General features: G+C 39.8%; 1 protein-coding gene across 1 annotated transcript in view; it reads right to left on the minus strand.

Moving 5' to 3' along the window:
* Nucleotides 1–270: 270 nt before the first annotated feature.
* The window catches only part of COL28A1 (collagen type XXVIII alpha 1 chain), a 55569-nt gene continuing 40066 nt past the window's right edge, over nt 271–15773 (minus strand). Inside the window, exons 25-37 of the mRNA XM_018573605.1 lie at nt 15408–15476; nt 15251–15319; nt 14911–14979; nt 12777–12845; nt 12603–12683; nt 10696–10731; nt 10355–10391; nt 7703–8260; nt 6936–7258; nt 3687–3786; nt 2412–2549; nt 542–733; nt 271–278 (exon numbers count right to left, since the gene is read on the minus strand). Of these exons, the coding sequence (XP_018429107.1) occupies nt 271–278; nt 542–733; nt 2412–2549; nt 3687–3786; nt 6936–7258; nt 7703–8260; nt 10355–10391; nt 10696–10731; nt 12603–12683; nt 12777–12845; nt 14911–14979; nt 15251–15319; nt 15408–15476 (1749 nt within the window). The remainder of the gene's footprint in view (nt 279–541; nt 734–2411; nt 2550–3686; nt 3787–6935; nt 7259–7702; nt 8261–10354; nt 10392–10695; nt 10732–12602; nt 12684–12776; nt 12846–14910; nt 14980–15250; nt 15320–15407; nt 15477–15773) is intronic.

Consider the following 15773-nt stretch of genomic DNA (forward strand, 5'->3'; position numbering starts at 1 on the left):
AATCCCTAGGCTGGTGAAGCATGCAGTATGGTACACATCCTCCTGGTAAACACAAACCACTTATGTTCTAGAGATATGAATCCATAATCTTAAAATGAAGGCGATTGTTCTCTGAAGCTTTCCATTCCAGAAATCACATTTTGCGAACATCAGAGTCAATGGAATTGAGGAAAGTGCACATTTCAGGGAATGTTTTTAAGCTGTGTCCATGCAAACAAATCCTTCAGTTTCATGAGCAGCACCATTTCTAGAAGGACTATAGGCGCCACATTATTTCTCTGTAGAATAAAGAAATGTGAAAAATGTATTACATACAAATACAATTTAATATAAGATAAAACGAGCTGTTAAAAGTAAGTTCATCCAAAACTCATGTAGCTGTTGATGAGTAAGCATTTTCAGCACAGGAGAAGAGCCTGTACAATTGTGCAAGACTGGAGGTAAGGCCAGAGTTCAGCTTTAACTTATAATATGAACGAATACGCTAAAACAATGTAATGACAGGAAGTCATATATATTGTATGGAAACAGGATCACTTACCTCCATCTAGGGAGAGAACACAGGTCTTTTTACATTCTTCTTCTGTATCAAAGCGGTTACCATTACCACTGCAGCCTCCATACCAGAACTGGGCACAGGAATTAGCTTGTTTGTCATAATACCATTTTATTATGTATGTCCTGCAGGGACCCTGATCTAATGGCAGCTTGCAACGTGCATCCTGGATATACTCTGAAATAAGAGAAAGGTGAGGGCGTGAGCAATAACGTACTTATCTAGTTAGTGCTGCAATAAAACCTATGGAAATAAGGCACTTTGGACTATAGTGCCCAAAAAACAGCTAATCAAAATACAGAAGCTAGCTACAACCAGTGAGAGTTTTACTGTCGTTTTTGTTTAATGAAAACATGGATCTGAAGTTCATTTAATGACAATGTTACTCGCATGTCCTGTGACACATCAAGTTGATTTCACCACTATGATTGCAGGTTCAACAATGTAGAGAATCCTGTTTTAAATGATTCAGAAATACCAGAGTCCCATGCCGCCATCATTTGGTTCCCATACCGCTAAGGTTTTTCAATACCCCCAGCTACGAACCTTTCTTATAAACATTCTTTCCCACTCTACGGTAGTGTGGTGAGATTATGTCAGCTTAAGGCTGTACAACATAAGTTTTGGGGGGAGCTGGGTGTTTTGGTAAGAAGACATATCATTGCATTGGTTAAAGCCCAACTTTTGTCTCTTTATTAACAAATGACACCGCCAAGCTTCTAATTCACTCCCTTGTAATCTCTCACCTCGACTACTGTAACTCCCTCCTTGCTGGCCTACCACTAAACAGGCTATAACCCCTACAGTCTATCATGAATGCTGCTGCCAGACTTATCTACCTTACCAACTGATCAGCGTCTGCCAATCCCGAATCCCTCCACTGGCTCCCACTTGCCTAACTAACAAAATAAAAAATACTAACAATAACATACAAAGCCTTCTACAACTCTGCCCCAAACTACATCACTAACCTCATCTCAAAATGTCACCCAAACTGCCCACTACACTCCTCCCAAGACCTCCTGCTCTCCTGCTCTCTTGCCACCTCCTCCCATGCTCGCCTGCAGGATTTCTCCAGAGTGTGTCCCACATTCTGGAACTCCCTACCCCAATCTGTCCACTTATCTCTTACTCTGTCCAACTTTAGGCGATCCTTCAGGGAAGCCTATTCTACCTCAACATAACCGTCCTTTTACCTCTTCCATTAAATCATCCCACACAATTATTACCTTTTGTATCACTTGTTCTTCCTACTAGATTGTAAGCTCTCATGAGCAGGGCCCTCCTGTATTGAAATTGTATTGTTAACTGCATTGTCTCTCTCCATTATGTAAAGCGCTGAGCAAACTGTTGGTGCTACATAAATCCTGTATATAATAATAACTCAGGGCTCTGAGCTCCACACCATGGGTGACCCCCCTGCCCCCTAGTGGCACCCCTATGCTATATGATATGATTTTTATGAATGTACTTACCTTAGATGATCACGTGACATGCAGGCACCGCCTCTTCTCCCAGTCTTCTCCAACGGTTGGCTGTCCTCAGAGGTGTAGAGACATCATAATGTCATCCCTGTTCTCTACATTAATAACCTATAAATGAAGGGTACCATGGTGATGCCCCCTCAGGGGCCACAAAGTCCATTCATTCATAGTATGCCTTCAGTCTTTCAGGAAGACCCCGAAGATGGAGACATCTTATGGTAAAATAAATGTATTGTGGTGGACAACTCTGGATTACCGGGGGATTTTTCACCCTGAACTGCATTTATATTTTTTTACCCTGCCCAGGGGTCCATTTTTTTTTTTAAACTGCCCAGGTTTTAACACACAGAAATGCTGGGGCCCATATTCACCTATTTGTGGTTCTATTGGCACATTTCTCTCAGCTGAACTTGATGGAGATAATATTACGGTGGTAGATGACGTCCTTGTCGATGAAGATGATGTTTGCTCTTTAGAAGAAGCAGCTGAACCACCTGGTGACAAAACCACTATAGGACAGAACAAACAAAAATAAAATATGTATTTAGTAAAGTAAATTAATTGACGTGGTGCACTTATATTTCCCTGTACTGTTTTTTAAAGTGTATGTATAGCCAAAGGTTTTTCATTTTGGGAAGGGTGCTAGGGTTGGGAAAGGTCAAAACCCCTTTCAGTTTATATTTTTTCTTTCTGTGTCCCTATGAAGAGATTTATTTTTACGTTTTTTCTCTTCTCACAACAGGAAGCAAGGGAAATCCCCTTTTAAACAGTTGTTCCCTTTAGAAGGTTTACCCTCTCCTCTTGTTCTGGTAAAACAGTAACACTTTGGATGTCCCAGCATATTATGTCTAGGTGAACACTGGTCACCAGGACATATAAAGGGGGTAAATCTACCCAGTGGGAACACAGACAGCAATAAAAACCTGCCAGAGCTTCTAATCCTTTTCTGCTCTGTCCAATCATGGAAGAATTTGATGCATTGGGATAACACCTATTTTATAATTGTTACATGTTCCCATTCACATAGCATAAGTTCAAAAAATGTCAAAAATGCTTCTGGCAGTTTAAATGGCTTTTACTTGGGTTAGGGTTTCTTGGCTCCTTAAAGATTACAATTTCTACTTGACTTCTCCTTCTTTGTAATGCTAGGAGGGGCTGTGAGAGATCAAAGGATTACAACTCTGGCTTCTGCATTGTATGCAAATGAAGTTATTGAGAGAAATACAATCAACAGTCCGAAGTCTTTCTATAAAGACTAGGGTTTGCCACCTTTCCCGGATTCATCTGGACAGTCCGAGTTTTGAGTCATGTATGTGCTGTGTTTGTGTTTCAGCTGGCCTGAAACCCGGAAACAGCACATACAGGACTCAAAACCCAGACTGTCCAGGTGAATCGGGGACAGGTGGCAACCCTAATAAGGACAGATCAATGTGAAGGTGTACAGAAAACTCAGAATCAGCCATCTTGCCTGCAGAAACAAAACATCTAAAGGGTCATATTTAAAAAATATATAAAGGGGCTTTCTCAAATTTGACAGCAAAAGTGAAAATACACTTTAAGGCAGCATTTTAGCAAGTGGGCCCACAATAATGCTTGAAGTGCAAGGTCCTCATTAAAGAAATCCTAATATTGAGCACATTATTTACCTCTAGTTTTAGATGGAAGAGGCTCTATCTCTTCATCTTCATCATCATAGTCGTCTTCTTCTCCCGCATCCACACTTGGTATAGTAACTACTTCTTTTTTCTGTAACATCAATAGATGGTTGAATAACAAACAATGAAATCCTGTATTTAGACTCACTTGTGAGCACAGGGCTGGAATTCCCCAAAGAGATCCCAGTCTGTGCTAGCTGTCATGTATTTCCTAGGCATATCTCAGAGCAAGAATAATATTATAAACCTTTGTCCCCTGTATTTTCTGCTCATACCAATGTATGTATCTAAATCTAAAGGTCACCAAACATACACTGTATTGCCAAAAGTATTGGGACACCTCTCCAAATCATTGGATTCAGGTGTTCCATGAAATTTGCTTGCTACTAAATATTCTACGGTCCACTGTTAGTGGTATTATAACAAAGTGGAAGCAACTGGGAACAACAGCAACTCAGCCACGAAGTGGTAGGCCACGTAAAATTACAGAGCTTGGTCAGCGCATGCTGAAGCACACAGTGCGCAGAAGTCGCCAACTGTCTGCAAAGTCAATAGCTACAGACCTCCAAACTTTGTGTGGCCTTCAGATTGGCACAACAACATAGCTTCATGGAATGGGTTTCCATGTCTGAGGAGCTGCATCCAAGCCTTACATCACCAAGTGCAATGCAAAGCAAGGGATGCAGTGGTGTAAAGAACACCGCCACTGGACTCTAGAGAAGTAGAGACGTGTTCTCTGGAGTGACGAAACACGCTTCCCTGTCTGGCAATCTGATGGACGTGTCTGCGTTTGGCGGTTGCCAGGAGAACGGTACTTGCCTGACTGCATTGTGCCAAGTGTAAAGTTTGGTGGAGGGGGGATTATGGTGTGGGGTTGTTCTTCAGGGGTTGGGCTTGGCCCCTTAGTTCCAGTGAAGGGAACTCTTAAGGCATCAGCATACCAAGTCATTTTGGATAATTTCATGCTCCCAACTTTGTGGGAACAGTTTGGGGATGGTCCCTTCCTGTTCCAACATGACTGTGCACCAGTGCACAAAGCAAGGTCCATAAAGACATGGATGAGCGAATTTGGGGTGGAGGAACTTTACTGGTCTGCACAAAGTCCTGACCTCAACCCAGTAGAACACCTCTGGGATGAAGTAGCGCGGAGACTGCGAGCCAGGCCTTCTCCTCCAACATCAGTACCTGACCTCACAAATGTGCTTCTGGAAGAATGGTCAAACATTCCCATAGACACACTCCTAAACCTTGTGGACGCCTTCACAGAAGAATTGAAGCTGTTATAGCTGCAAAGGGTGGGCCAACTCAATATTGAGCCCTACGGATTAAGACTGGGATGTCATTAAAGTTCATGTGTGTGTAAAGGTAGGTGCCCCAATACTTTTGGCAATATAGTGTATGTGATCAACGATTCAATAGTAGTGGAAATAATAAACAAATTAAGTGAGATCTTCCTCCAGCAAATATTAGTGGTGAACATGCAAAAGTAATTCATTATCCAGTATTGTACACTGCAAGATTACAGTTAATGGTTGAATAAAAAGTTTAAAATAACTTCATATATGAATTAATTTCTATATTAAAGTGATTTTAAAGCAGATCTCCGAGAATTTGAGAAGTTAACCTTTGCAGTGGTGCTATCCCCGCACCGCTTATTTTGTTCTAGGGAGCGAAAATCCAGTCCCTGCAGCATCTCTCCACTCTGGTGGTATGTCCCTTGGCATCTTCATGTCTAATACACTGTATTAGACATCTGGTGCGGAGGGAGAGAGAGAGCCTCTCTCTCCCTCCGCAGGGATCGGTCTGATCGGGTGATTATACATAATTATACATAATCTTTGTTATTTTCGTTCCCTAGACAAAACGAGCAGTTGACCTTTGCAGTGTGGACTAGCCACAAATCCTGCTTAAAATCACTTACAGTGGATGCTGCTCCTTGATGTTTAAAAATGTTGGCTTCCTACAAAATCAGCTGGAATCCTAAACACTGGCCCCGATATCATGTTTTAGGGTGGCTCATTTTCCTTGCAGGGTCCTATGGAGCCACCCTTGTGTGTTCTAGTAAGCTGTGTGTGTCTCCACAAACAAACAGACACAGTAAGGCAAGACACTTTCCTGCTCCCTGCTTCTCATTCCTCCCGCAAGCTAGTAGATGGACAACTGGTGGAGACTGCTCTGTCCCTTGTCATGGACAGGAAGTTCAGGGAAGCAGAGGTGAGAGATTTGGAGTTGTTTGGAGACATGATCATTGTAAGTGCTTGGGCAAAATAAATACTTTGCTGGAAGATGTATATTTTGTAGTGTTTCACCTCTTTTTGGCCCTTTTTAATGAAGAACTCCAGAAAGATTGGTAATGAATATTTGTTTGATCTGAATTCATTTTTGAAAAAGTTTGAGAGTTCAATACTACTTTAATGTAACAGCACAATCCACTACTCTTTGGTGATGTTTTTTTTTTTGCATAGAATGTCCTGCTCACCACCTAGGCCTACATAACAAAAACATACCTCCCAAATACATTTGTGCAACATGCAAAATATAAATGTAATGTGAAGTGATGTGACTTGGAGCTGAACTCCAGGAAAACATCTAAACACACATATCAAATACATCTATCAGAGCTGTTTTACGTGGCAAATGATTTCTGCTATTGTCTATGCAGTCTTGAGATTTGCACAGTTCCTTTACATATTCTCTTTGATTTAGTTAGAAATGCTGTGGTGTCACCTCCCCACCCACTGCCTGCTGACTGGACAGTGAAATATCATCCCTATGCTCACTCTACTCCCTCCTCCTATCAGCTTGTTTGTTGTTAGCTCACATGCATGAGCACACCTGATTGGCTCCCAGTTCTGCTCTTCCCTTTCCAAGTCTGTATGCTGCTCTACAGGGGCATGGAAGAGGCTATTACCAAGTCAAATTCAGGTCCTTAAACTTCTTGTATTTTAATACATCAGATTACATCTGCCTGGAGCTCAGTTTTAAGCCACTGGTTGGAGATCACTGGTCCTGAGAGATGGCTACACATATCACATATCCTGTATGAACTTTACTTGCCATTTGGCTAAAGGTTTTTCAAGCTTATTTTGAATATTGTTGAAGAACGCAGAACACAATAGCCTTGACTTGTGTCCACTGTGCCTAAACATAAAGGCACCCAGCCTCTACAATACATATTCACACACACAGTTTTTAAAATATCTGTCACTGTTCACAGTCAATATTTTACATTTGCCGTACCGGGACTTGTGTCTGTCTGAGTCTTTCTTCAGCCGCCTTTCGCCTTTCTTCTTCTTGTCGAATTCGCTCTTCTTCTTTTCGAATTCGTTCTTGTTGCTGTCGAATTCTGTCTTCTTCTAATCTTATTCTTTCTTCTAGTTTATGCTTTTCTTCTAATCTAAAAGTCTCTTCTGTGTTGAATCTGTTGACTTCAGCTCCATTGTAGATAGATGTGGATGAACCCGTCACCTTGGGCATTGGGTTGATTTTGCTTCCAACTCGATTGTAGATGAGAGCACCATTTTCGTCTTCGCAGAACTGGTTCACCAGTTTAGACTCCAAAGCTGTTTAGCGATAATCCAAATAAAAAGACATAAAAAGAAATTACTCCTAATGCTGCCAGGTAGCAATTTAGTTCAGAACAAGTCTGTTTATCGCTGCACAACAAGTCCTAAAACAAAAAAATAGACCATAGCCATCAAATAGTTTTCCATTTTTAATAAAAAGGTGTTAATTAGAAAATGGTTTAAGTGGCTCCCTCGCTGGGATCTACACTGTTCTCATTCTTACATGGCAGGTTTAAATCTTATTTGTTATGAAGTTGAACTCCAAGCAAACAGCTAAATACACAGATTTGTAACACATTTTTACCTGCCAAAAGATTTATACTTCTCTCCATCCAGTTCTGCTCTCTTCTTATCAGCATGTTCCTTATTGGTACAATTGTGAAAAGATACATATAGACACACAAGTGCTTTAACAACAAGGACATATATCATTCTTTTTACCTGAAAGAGTGTTGAAGTCATCAATGAGATACATGTGCTCAGCATCTGGGTCAGAAGCTATAAGATTTAGTTCCCTTATGAATTCTTGTTGAGTTGGATCCGTAGCATTTACAATGCCAATGGCATACATTTCGATATTGGCAGCCTGAGCTTCTCGTACAGCTATGTCTAGCTTCACAGCTTCTCTCTTGTCCGTCTGACCATCTGTGAGAACGATAGCTACTTTCCTGACTCCTGACCTTGCACCGAAAAATCCTTCCTGGGTGGCCTTGCGAATGGCAGTACCGGTATAGGTGCCCTCTCCCATATACATCATCTTTCTAATTGCTTGCTTCACGTCTTGCTGGGTGATGAATCTATTCAGGCCAAACTCTAGTCGCACTTCTAAACTGTAGATTACAAGTCCTATGCGGGTGGCATTTCGGCTTACAGTCACTCTATCCACAAGAGCAGTCACAAAGTCTTTGATGATTTCAAAGTTTTCTGGCCCGACACTCTCAGAGCTGTCTATCACAAATACAAGCTCCATAGGTATTTCCTTACATTTAACACCACAACCTATGAAAAAAAAGGACAAGAACATTTACTAAGAAATTTACATGTGATAAGGTTAATTCATAAAGCTGTTTTTCTTTTGCTCAACTGCTATTCACTTGCTAATGCCCATTATATAACTCATATTGCTAAAGGATCAATTCACAAAGGGGTTTAACAGGCTCTTTGAAGGTAGCAGTGTGTTACTACTGCATATTAATGGCTGTCAATGTAGAGGCAATTCCTAAATATTACTGCACAGGTTCTCGCTCCTTAAAATAACATGAGCTTTAGGTTCAGCTTGGGATTAAACTTCCACTAGTGTTTCGATAGAGAAAGAGACACGCCTCGTTATATAAGTGAAGCTGTTTTCTAGTGGCCTAGAAGCACATGCCACCTCTGCTACTACACTAATGGTCCATAGTAAAGCCTTGCACCATTTTGTACACCTAACGTTTTTGTTTGTTTGTTTGTTTGGCATATTAGACAAAGAATATTGGCCACACTATTCTAGAACATTTCTAAGAGAAACATTGGGGTCTAATTACGAAGCTGCCGAAGGATCTAGCCGTAGCTTCGGCCGATCCTTCGGCTAGCTTCGGCCCTCAGTCGAGCCGAACGCATATGCATCGGCTCGGCTGAGCAGCGCTGAAAGCCAAAGCTGGCCGAGCGGCCGGCCATTGGACGGCGACAGCCTGCATCTGACAGCTGGGCGGAGCCAACCGTGATCTTACGGCTGGCTCTGGCCACTTACAGAGAGATCAGCATCCCTGGTTACCTGCTAACCAGGGACACTGATCTCCAAACAGCAAACTCTCCCTACTATGGCCTGCAAAGCCCTAGCTATTAAATAAATTACTCTATTCTCCCCTACCGTATCTCAATGGAAATAAAGTATCAATATACCTTATGAAAACGTTATCAATGGGAATAGGAACTGCTGCCACCATTGAACAATGTTCAATGGTGGCAGCAACATTAGCGATAAACTGTTTAAAATTAACTCCATTACAAAAACTAGAGGCCACCACCTAAAATTGGTGGAAAAAAAATTCCAGCACAAGGGGCGAAGGGGGTTCTTCACAGTAAGATCAGTTAGAGTCTGGAACTCACTGCCACAGACAGTGATTTCAGCAAAGAATGTGGAATTGTTCAAGAAACTTTTGGACGATTTCTTAAGGGACCGTAATATACAGGGGTACAGGTACTCCTAGAATGAGATCCTAATAGGTTGGACTTGATGGACTAATGTCTTTATTCAACCTCAAATACTATGTAACTATGTAACTATGTAACTGTCCTCTAAAATTACATAAACTTTGGGACCTATGGTGTACCTATATTCTCACTCTATGTTAGGGATGACCTCCTCAGTCTCACAGTCACAACTACTATAATCCATATATATCTGTCTCTCTGTATTGTGTTATATAATACGTGTATGTGACAAAGGCACACAACAGACTGTCACTGTCTCTATTTCTTTATTTTATTTTGCATATTTACATCCAGATGTTTCTGCATACTCATTGTAATTGTGAACATGTATATACTTTTAAACTTGTGTACAACTGTTTAAGTCCAATAAACAGTTTTTTTAAAAACAAATTTTCTATCATTTTCCTGCATTCCTAAAACTTAGTAAACTTAATTCAATCTAATTAATATGCACCCAAAAAAACAAAGTGCTCTTGCCAACTTTTTGATACAATACAACACAAACGCTGCACCGCTACTTCTAAAAAATACCTGACCTGATGAATACCAATAATATCTTAGTAATATTGCACTTTGTATGGCAAGAAAATAGGGAGATGGAGCAGCTCAGCTAGTTCGGACAAATACAGTAAATAGGATAACCAAAGACAGACAGCCAAGAATATGCTAGGAGGCAAGGTGTGAGGTTACCCAAGTGAAAGGAAAGTCGAGGTTAAAATAGAAGAATAATGCAGAGGTAAAAAATAGGCATTTGGTCTCTATAATAGGAATAACAATGCTGTCCACTGTAGAATAAAAGAAAGCAGAGCACCTCCTGTAAATATGTACTGATGATGTTACTAATGCCTGTTTTCTTGTGGTATAACATATGTTGTACATTTGAGAAACATTTTAACTTACCGCAAATTTCCTTTATCATCTTAATTATATCTTCTCTCTGTGTAATAGAAAACAAGCTCTTTAACATATTATACTTATATGACCACATGCAACATATCTAAGTGCATTCCAATACTAGCTGACATCAGCTCTTTTGGGCTTATTTATTAACCAGTACAAAGTGTAATGAATGTTTACAAGGAGCATAGAAGCCAATCAAATTGCATTTTACTGTAGGCCAGTCAAGGGATAACTGTTATTGGTTGCTTTAGATTAGTGCACTTTTTATTTTAGCATTGTACCTTCCACTTCTTGCCCTTTTATCAGCTCGGTCTGTCATATATACTATCAGCTATACTTACTGTTAATCCAGCTTCTCCTTTAGAGCCTGTTTTGCCCTGCGAAAACATATTAGATGGTTACTATTATTATTATTATACAGGATTTATATAGCGCCAACAGTTTGCGGAGTGCTTTTACAATATAGGGAAGACATTACGATCACAATACAATTCAAGACAAGATGGTAAGGAGGGCCGTGACTGCGAGGACTTACAATCTAAAAGGGAGGGGCAAGTGATATATAAGGAGGTAGCTGCGCAGGGATGAATTGTTTCAGAACGTGATGGTTGAGTGGTTAGTTTGAGGTGGAATAGGCTTCCCTGAAGAGATGAGTTTAAAGGGATCGCCTAAAGGCAGAGTGGGATATAGACGGACAGGTTGGAGTAAAGAGTTCCAGAGGATGGGAGAGACTTTAGAGAAGTCTTGGTTGTTGATTTAAGTTGCTGTTGTGAGTATAGAGCAATTTTAAAGTTCACTGATAAGGTCATATTTCTTAGATACACATAGAAAGCAATCTGCTGCCTGTATCTAGACCGACCCACCTCCATCCTGGCTCTGGTGTTGATCTACAGACTTGCCTCCCCGGTACATACAATTCCATATAAGATGTAGATTGCACACAAATTATTTGGGTACAAAGATTATTTTATTGTTCAAAATGTTATAATATCAGAAATGGCACAATATAGTTGCCTTGAAATGCTTCAGCAGAATGGCGTAATAATAAGTCTTATGATTAAGCCATTGTTGATATGCATCAAGCTGACTACGTTGTGAACCCAGATCATCTACAGTATGTGCAATCTACATCTGTTTTGGCGTCATGTTTCTTAGAGGTTAGTTTTGAGAAACTGGCTTGTCTAAAGGGTTGCTTGCCCCTCTTGCCCCACCTCGCTCATTGATATCTTATTGAAAACAAGTATTAAAATCACAGAGTAATAAACATGTCTCAGTGTGCATGTCTTTTTTTTCAACCTGAATGTGTAACTATAGGATTTCATGATAATTTTAAGCATTTGTACATAAGTAGTAATTATTTCTTAAATATAATATAAACATATAGATTTCAAAAAAGCTTGTCTTAATGGGACAGTCCCAAAGTTTAAACAGCCAAAAAGAAAGATCCTTAGTAAATGGGAATGGTAGAGGTCAAATTTGGAGGTGTGGTTAGGCCGATGGAGTATAGTTTAATGCTGAAGTGTATTCTACTTTTATTTTGCCTTTTGATTCATTCCTCCCTAATTTTAGAATTCCAGTGCTCCACTGCAGGCACACATGCTCACATACAGACCTATCCCTGGTGCTGGTTCCCATGTGGTTGGTCCTCCACTCCACAATATATCACAGTCAAATAATAAAGTAGCTATACTCAGGAATGAAAAGCCATAATCTGTGTTTATTGATGGTTCCAAAGTACAACATATCAACTAATGATGATGATGAACCTCCACAATTGAAATAACTGAAATCCAGTGAATGAAAGGGATGGGCAAGGGACAGTAAGGCTGGGGATTAAATATTCCGATGAATCTTGCTGTCCTCCAGCCAGGAAATACGATGGGCTCTTTCTCACTTGCTGTAGCTTCTAATGCACATTGTAAAAAGCTTACAGTATGCAGGTAAATCACAGGGAGGAGAGAAGGAGAGGAACCTGTCCTACTGTGCAAGACTGAAACTAAGGCTAGACTTCAGCTTTATATTTCCTGATTGCTCACTACAAGATGTTCATATATAAATTAAAGAAAGAGGGATAGGGGTTGTCCAAATAAGTATCTTTCTACGATCTGTGCCAGGCAAGTATGAAGTATGATACTGCTTCATTTTACCACTTCTCAAGCATAATACATGTTCATTTGGTCTAGCACACATCACAGTTTCACACTGTTACATGCTTCTTCTATGGTCTAGGAGACAAAATATATCTTACAGTGTCGCCTGGGGTTCCAGGGTCTCCAGTGTCACCTTTATCTCCTTTTCTTCCTCTTTCACCAGCAGAACCACGGTCACCCTGAAAAATATCATGTGTATTTTTCATGGTAAGCTTATATTTAGGAAAACATTTACAATTAGAACTAATTAATGTATAGAAATATGTCCTGACCTTAGGTCCTAGAAGTCCTTCTCCTGGGGGTCCACGAGGTCCTGGCATACCTTGAAATCCTTGTTCTCCCTACAAAATATAATGCAGTTATTAAAGAGGAACTTCACCCAGATCTTTAAAATAACAACAAACACATCTTTAGAAATGTTTAGTAATGACAATCTACAAACACATACTTATAAATAATTGCCGGCTTTGTATTCATTGCATACCTTATTTTTCTTTCCCAGTCTTCTGACAGTGGCCATGTTTACTAAGGGCAGATTACTAGCTCTCCATTTACTTCCTGGAACTCTGGCACATGTGACTAGAACATGTGACCATATACATCATCTCAGCGGAGGAAAATGCCTTTCCCTGAGATCTCATGAGATTAGAGATCTGATTTCCAAGCAATGCTCTGCTGATTTAACCCTCCCAAGATGCAACACTTTGGCACATACATCAAGTGTGCCAGAACTGGACCAGGAAGTAGATGAACTCTATTTGTAAGTAAATGAAAAAAAAGTTTGTTTAACTAATGAATGTAAGATGATTTTAAATCGGCATGCAGTGAGTGATTTTTAGGGGGTAAAGGTCAGCCTTAACAATATTATATATTATTTTATTTTTGCATAAAGTCATGGGAGTAACTACACCTCTATGAACCCTGTGCATTCCTCAGCATTCATTATCCTTAATAGTCACACAGATCTCTAGCACAGAGGATATCAATGATCTGAGTATTAGAGCAGAACCTACAAGTAACTTTACAAGTTTGCATAATGTATTTTTTAAGGGAATTTAAAGTGCTGTGTACACATTTTCTTTATTTATTCAGGACTTAAATTTGAAACTATTGAACTTCATAATATTCTTTTTAGTTGGGCAAATATAAAAATTATTGCACAAAAATATTTTATATTCTCCTTATAAGTTAGCTGGAGGAACTTTAGGTTCCTTTTTACAGATTTTTCTCAATCTCTTTTCCCCTCTATTGAAAAAAACTCAAATAACCCGAGCAAAAACTTAGACACAGTGATCCCTGACACAGAGGGAGGACTTATCCCTTACTGGAGAGGTGCAACTGAGTTTTCAATAAGAAATATCAAGCCTCAAAGCAGGCAACATTTTTTTGTGCTCTTTCCTCACAGGGCTTTAGGTATCATTTGTCATATATGACATAACAAAGAAATATATAAAAAAGATATAAAACATCAATTTAAAACCATTGATATTTCCCTTTTGAAACTATACCTTTATCATTAGAAAGTAGTCCTTGAGGGCCAGCCAAGTGACTGTACCTCAGCATAGTTTTCAAGGCATACCTGAAAGGAACATGCTAGGAGACTTATATCATTTGAGCTTGTTGTAGGCAGGAGGAAGCATGTCCCAAGTCTTCCCTCCTGTAGGTAAAATGGTTTATTTCCTGTCTACCCTTACCCCTTGACCACCCTTGTCAAGTGATTTGCATGCTCACAGGCAGAAGCAGAAGAGAAGGAGAGGCTACTCTGTGCGAGACCATGCTGGACTTGTACACAGGCAGGTCACAGGGTAGGACACTTCCTGAGAACCAAGCTATCTAAATATGGCATATTTTTACATTGGCCGATCACATACTGAGAGACAGAAGCACAAGGCTGATCTGTATAAGACATATGTACCGTAAAGTAGACACAGTCAAGAAAATAAAGGCTTTTGCACAGGTATCAGTATTTACATGACTGTGTCATCTTTTGGTTAATCATCTTAGTAAAGGAAGTAGATGTTGACTCTGAATTATGCCTGAATTACACTGGTGCTGGTCTGCTGGGGAGAAACAAAGCTGAACACATTGTTTTATGGGGAGTGCATTTAAATGTCTGCAAGTTTTACACCTGCACATTACTTCGTATACATGCATTTAACATAAAAAAAATCTGCTTAGTGACATTTAGTTGATGAACACTTAAAGATGCACAAAAAAAAAAGAATGCTTCTGTTAGTGTTAAGTGCAATAATAATACGGAAAGAAGCACTCTTGTCTTGACTCAGGGTCAGATTGATGGCTCAGTAGCTGCTGCTACCTCTGCTATACCTACAGATACACTGTTGGTCACTTAAAACATCCTACTATGCACAAACAAAAAATAATTAGTAGGAACTTCCACATTACCTTTGGTCCTTGAATGCCTTCACCTGGGGGACCCTGAGGACCAGGCAGACCAGATTTTCCTACATTTCCCTTTTAAAAAAAACAAAAACATATAGACTATTATGATAGTTTACTATCTGGAAGAAAAAAAACTGGACATATCGTATCCTGTATACTTTTTATAGTATAAGACTGAAACCCGAAATAATTAGTAGCAGGTGTCAAGATATCACACATTTCTACTCAAATTATATATTGAAGGCTCTATTCTCGTGGATATAGAATATAGAATAGCTGTTATTATTCTGTTTAGGTGATGCCACATTTTTCTACTTTGAATTTTATTAAAAAGATTACTTACCTTTGGTCCTGGAAATCCTTCACCTGGAGGACCTGGTAGACCAAGAGGACCTCTGAAACCTGGATCACCCTAAGGATAATAGTAAGACTCATTGGTTTCATGTACTTATAAGAAAATGAGAATGATAAGTTACTCCTGTGCATAATTTAAATATTACCTTGGGTCCTGGTAATCCAAAACCTTCTGAACCTGGTTCACCTGGTGATCCTGGAAGCCCTGGCATTCCCTAATTTAAAAGACAATTTAAAAGAGAATTAATTATGGTGAACATGTAATTAGAGCTGTATGGGAGGGAATTAGACAACATTGGGTGAAGTGGGTGTGGAATTTACAATAAAGCAGACATGGTGGCTATGTGGTTGGCCAGTAAGGCACATAAACACATCCAGTGTAAACAGTCTAGTTACACCAACAGATATCAGGGTATTGGTGAACACCGTTCTGATTAGTGTACAGATTTTATTTTACAAAACACCTGGGAAAGATGGGGGGGGGGGGGGTTGGATTTTTTCCCTCTTTCCCA

This window comes from Nanorana parkeri, unplaced genomic scaffold (assembly GCF_000935625.1).
Source record: "Nanorana parkeri isolate BGI_ZX_2015 unplaced genomic scaffold, ASM93562v1 scaffold2451, whole genome shotgun sequence".
NCBI classification, from domain to species: Eukaryota; Metazoa; Chordata; class Amphibia; order Anura; family Dicroglossidae; genus Nanorana; species Nanorana parkeri.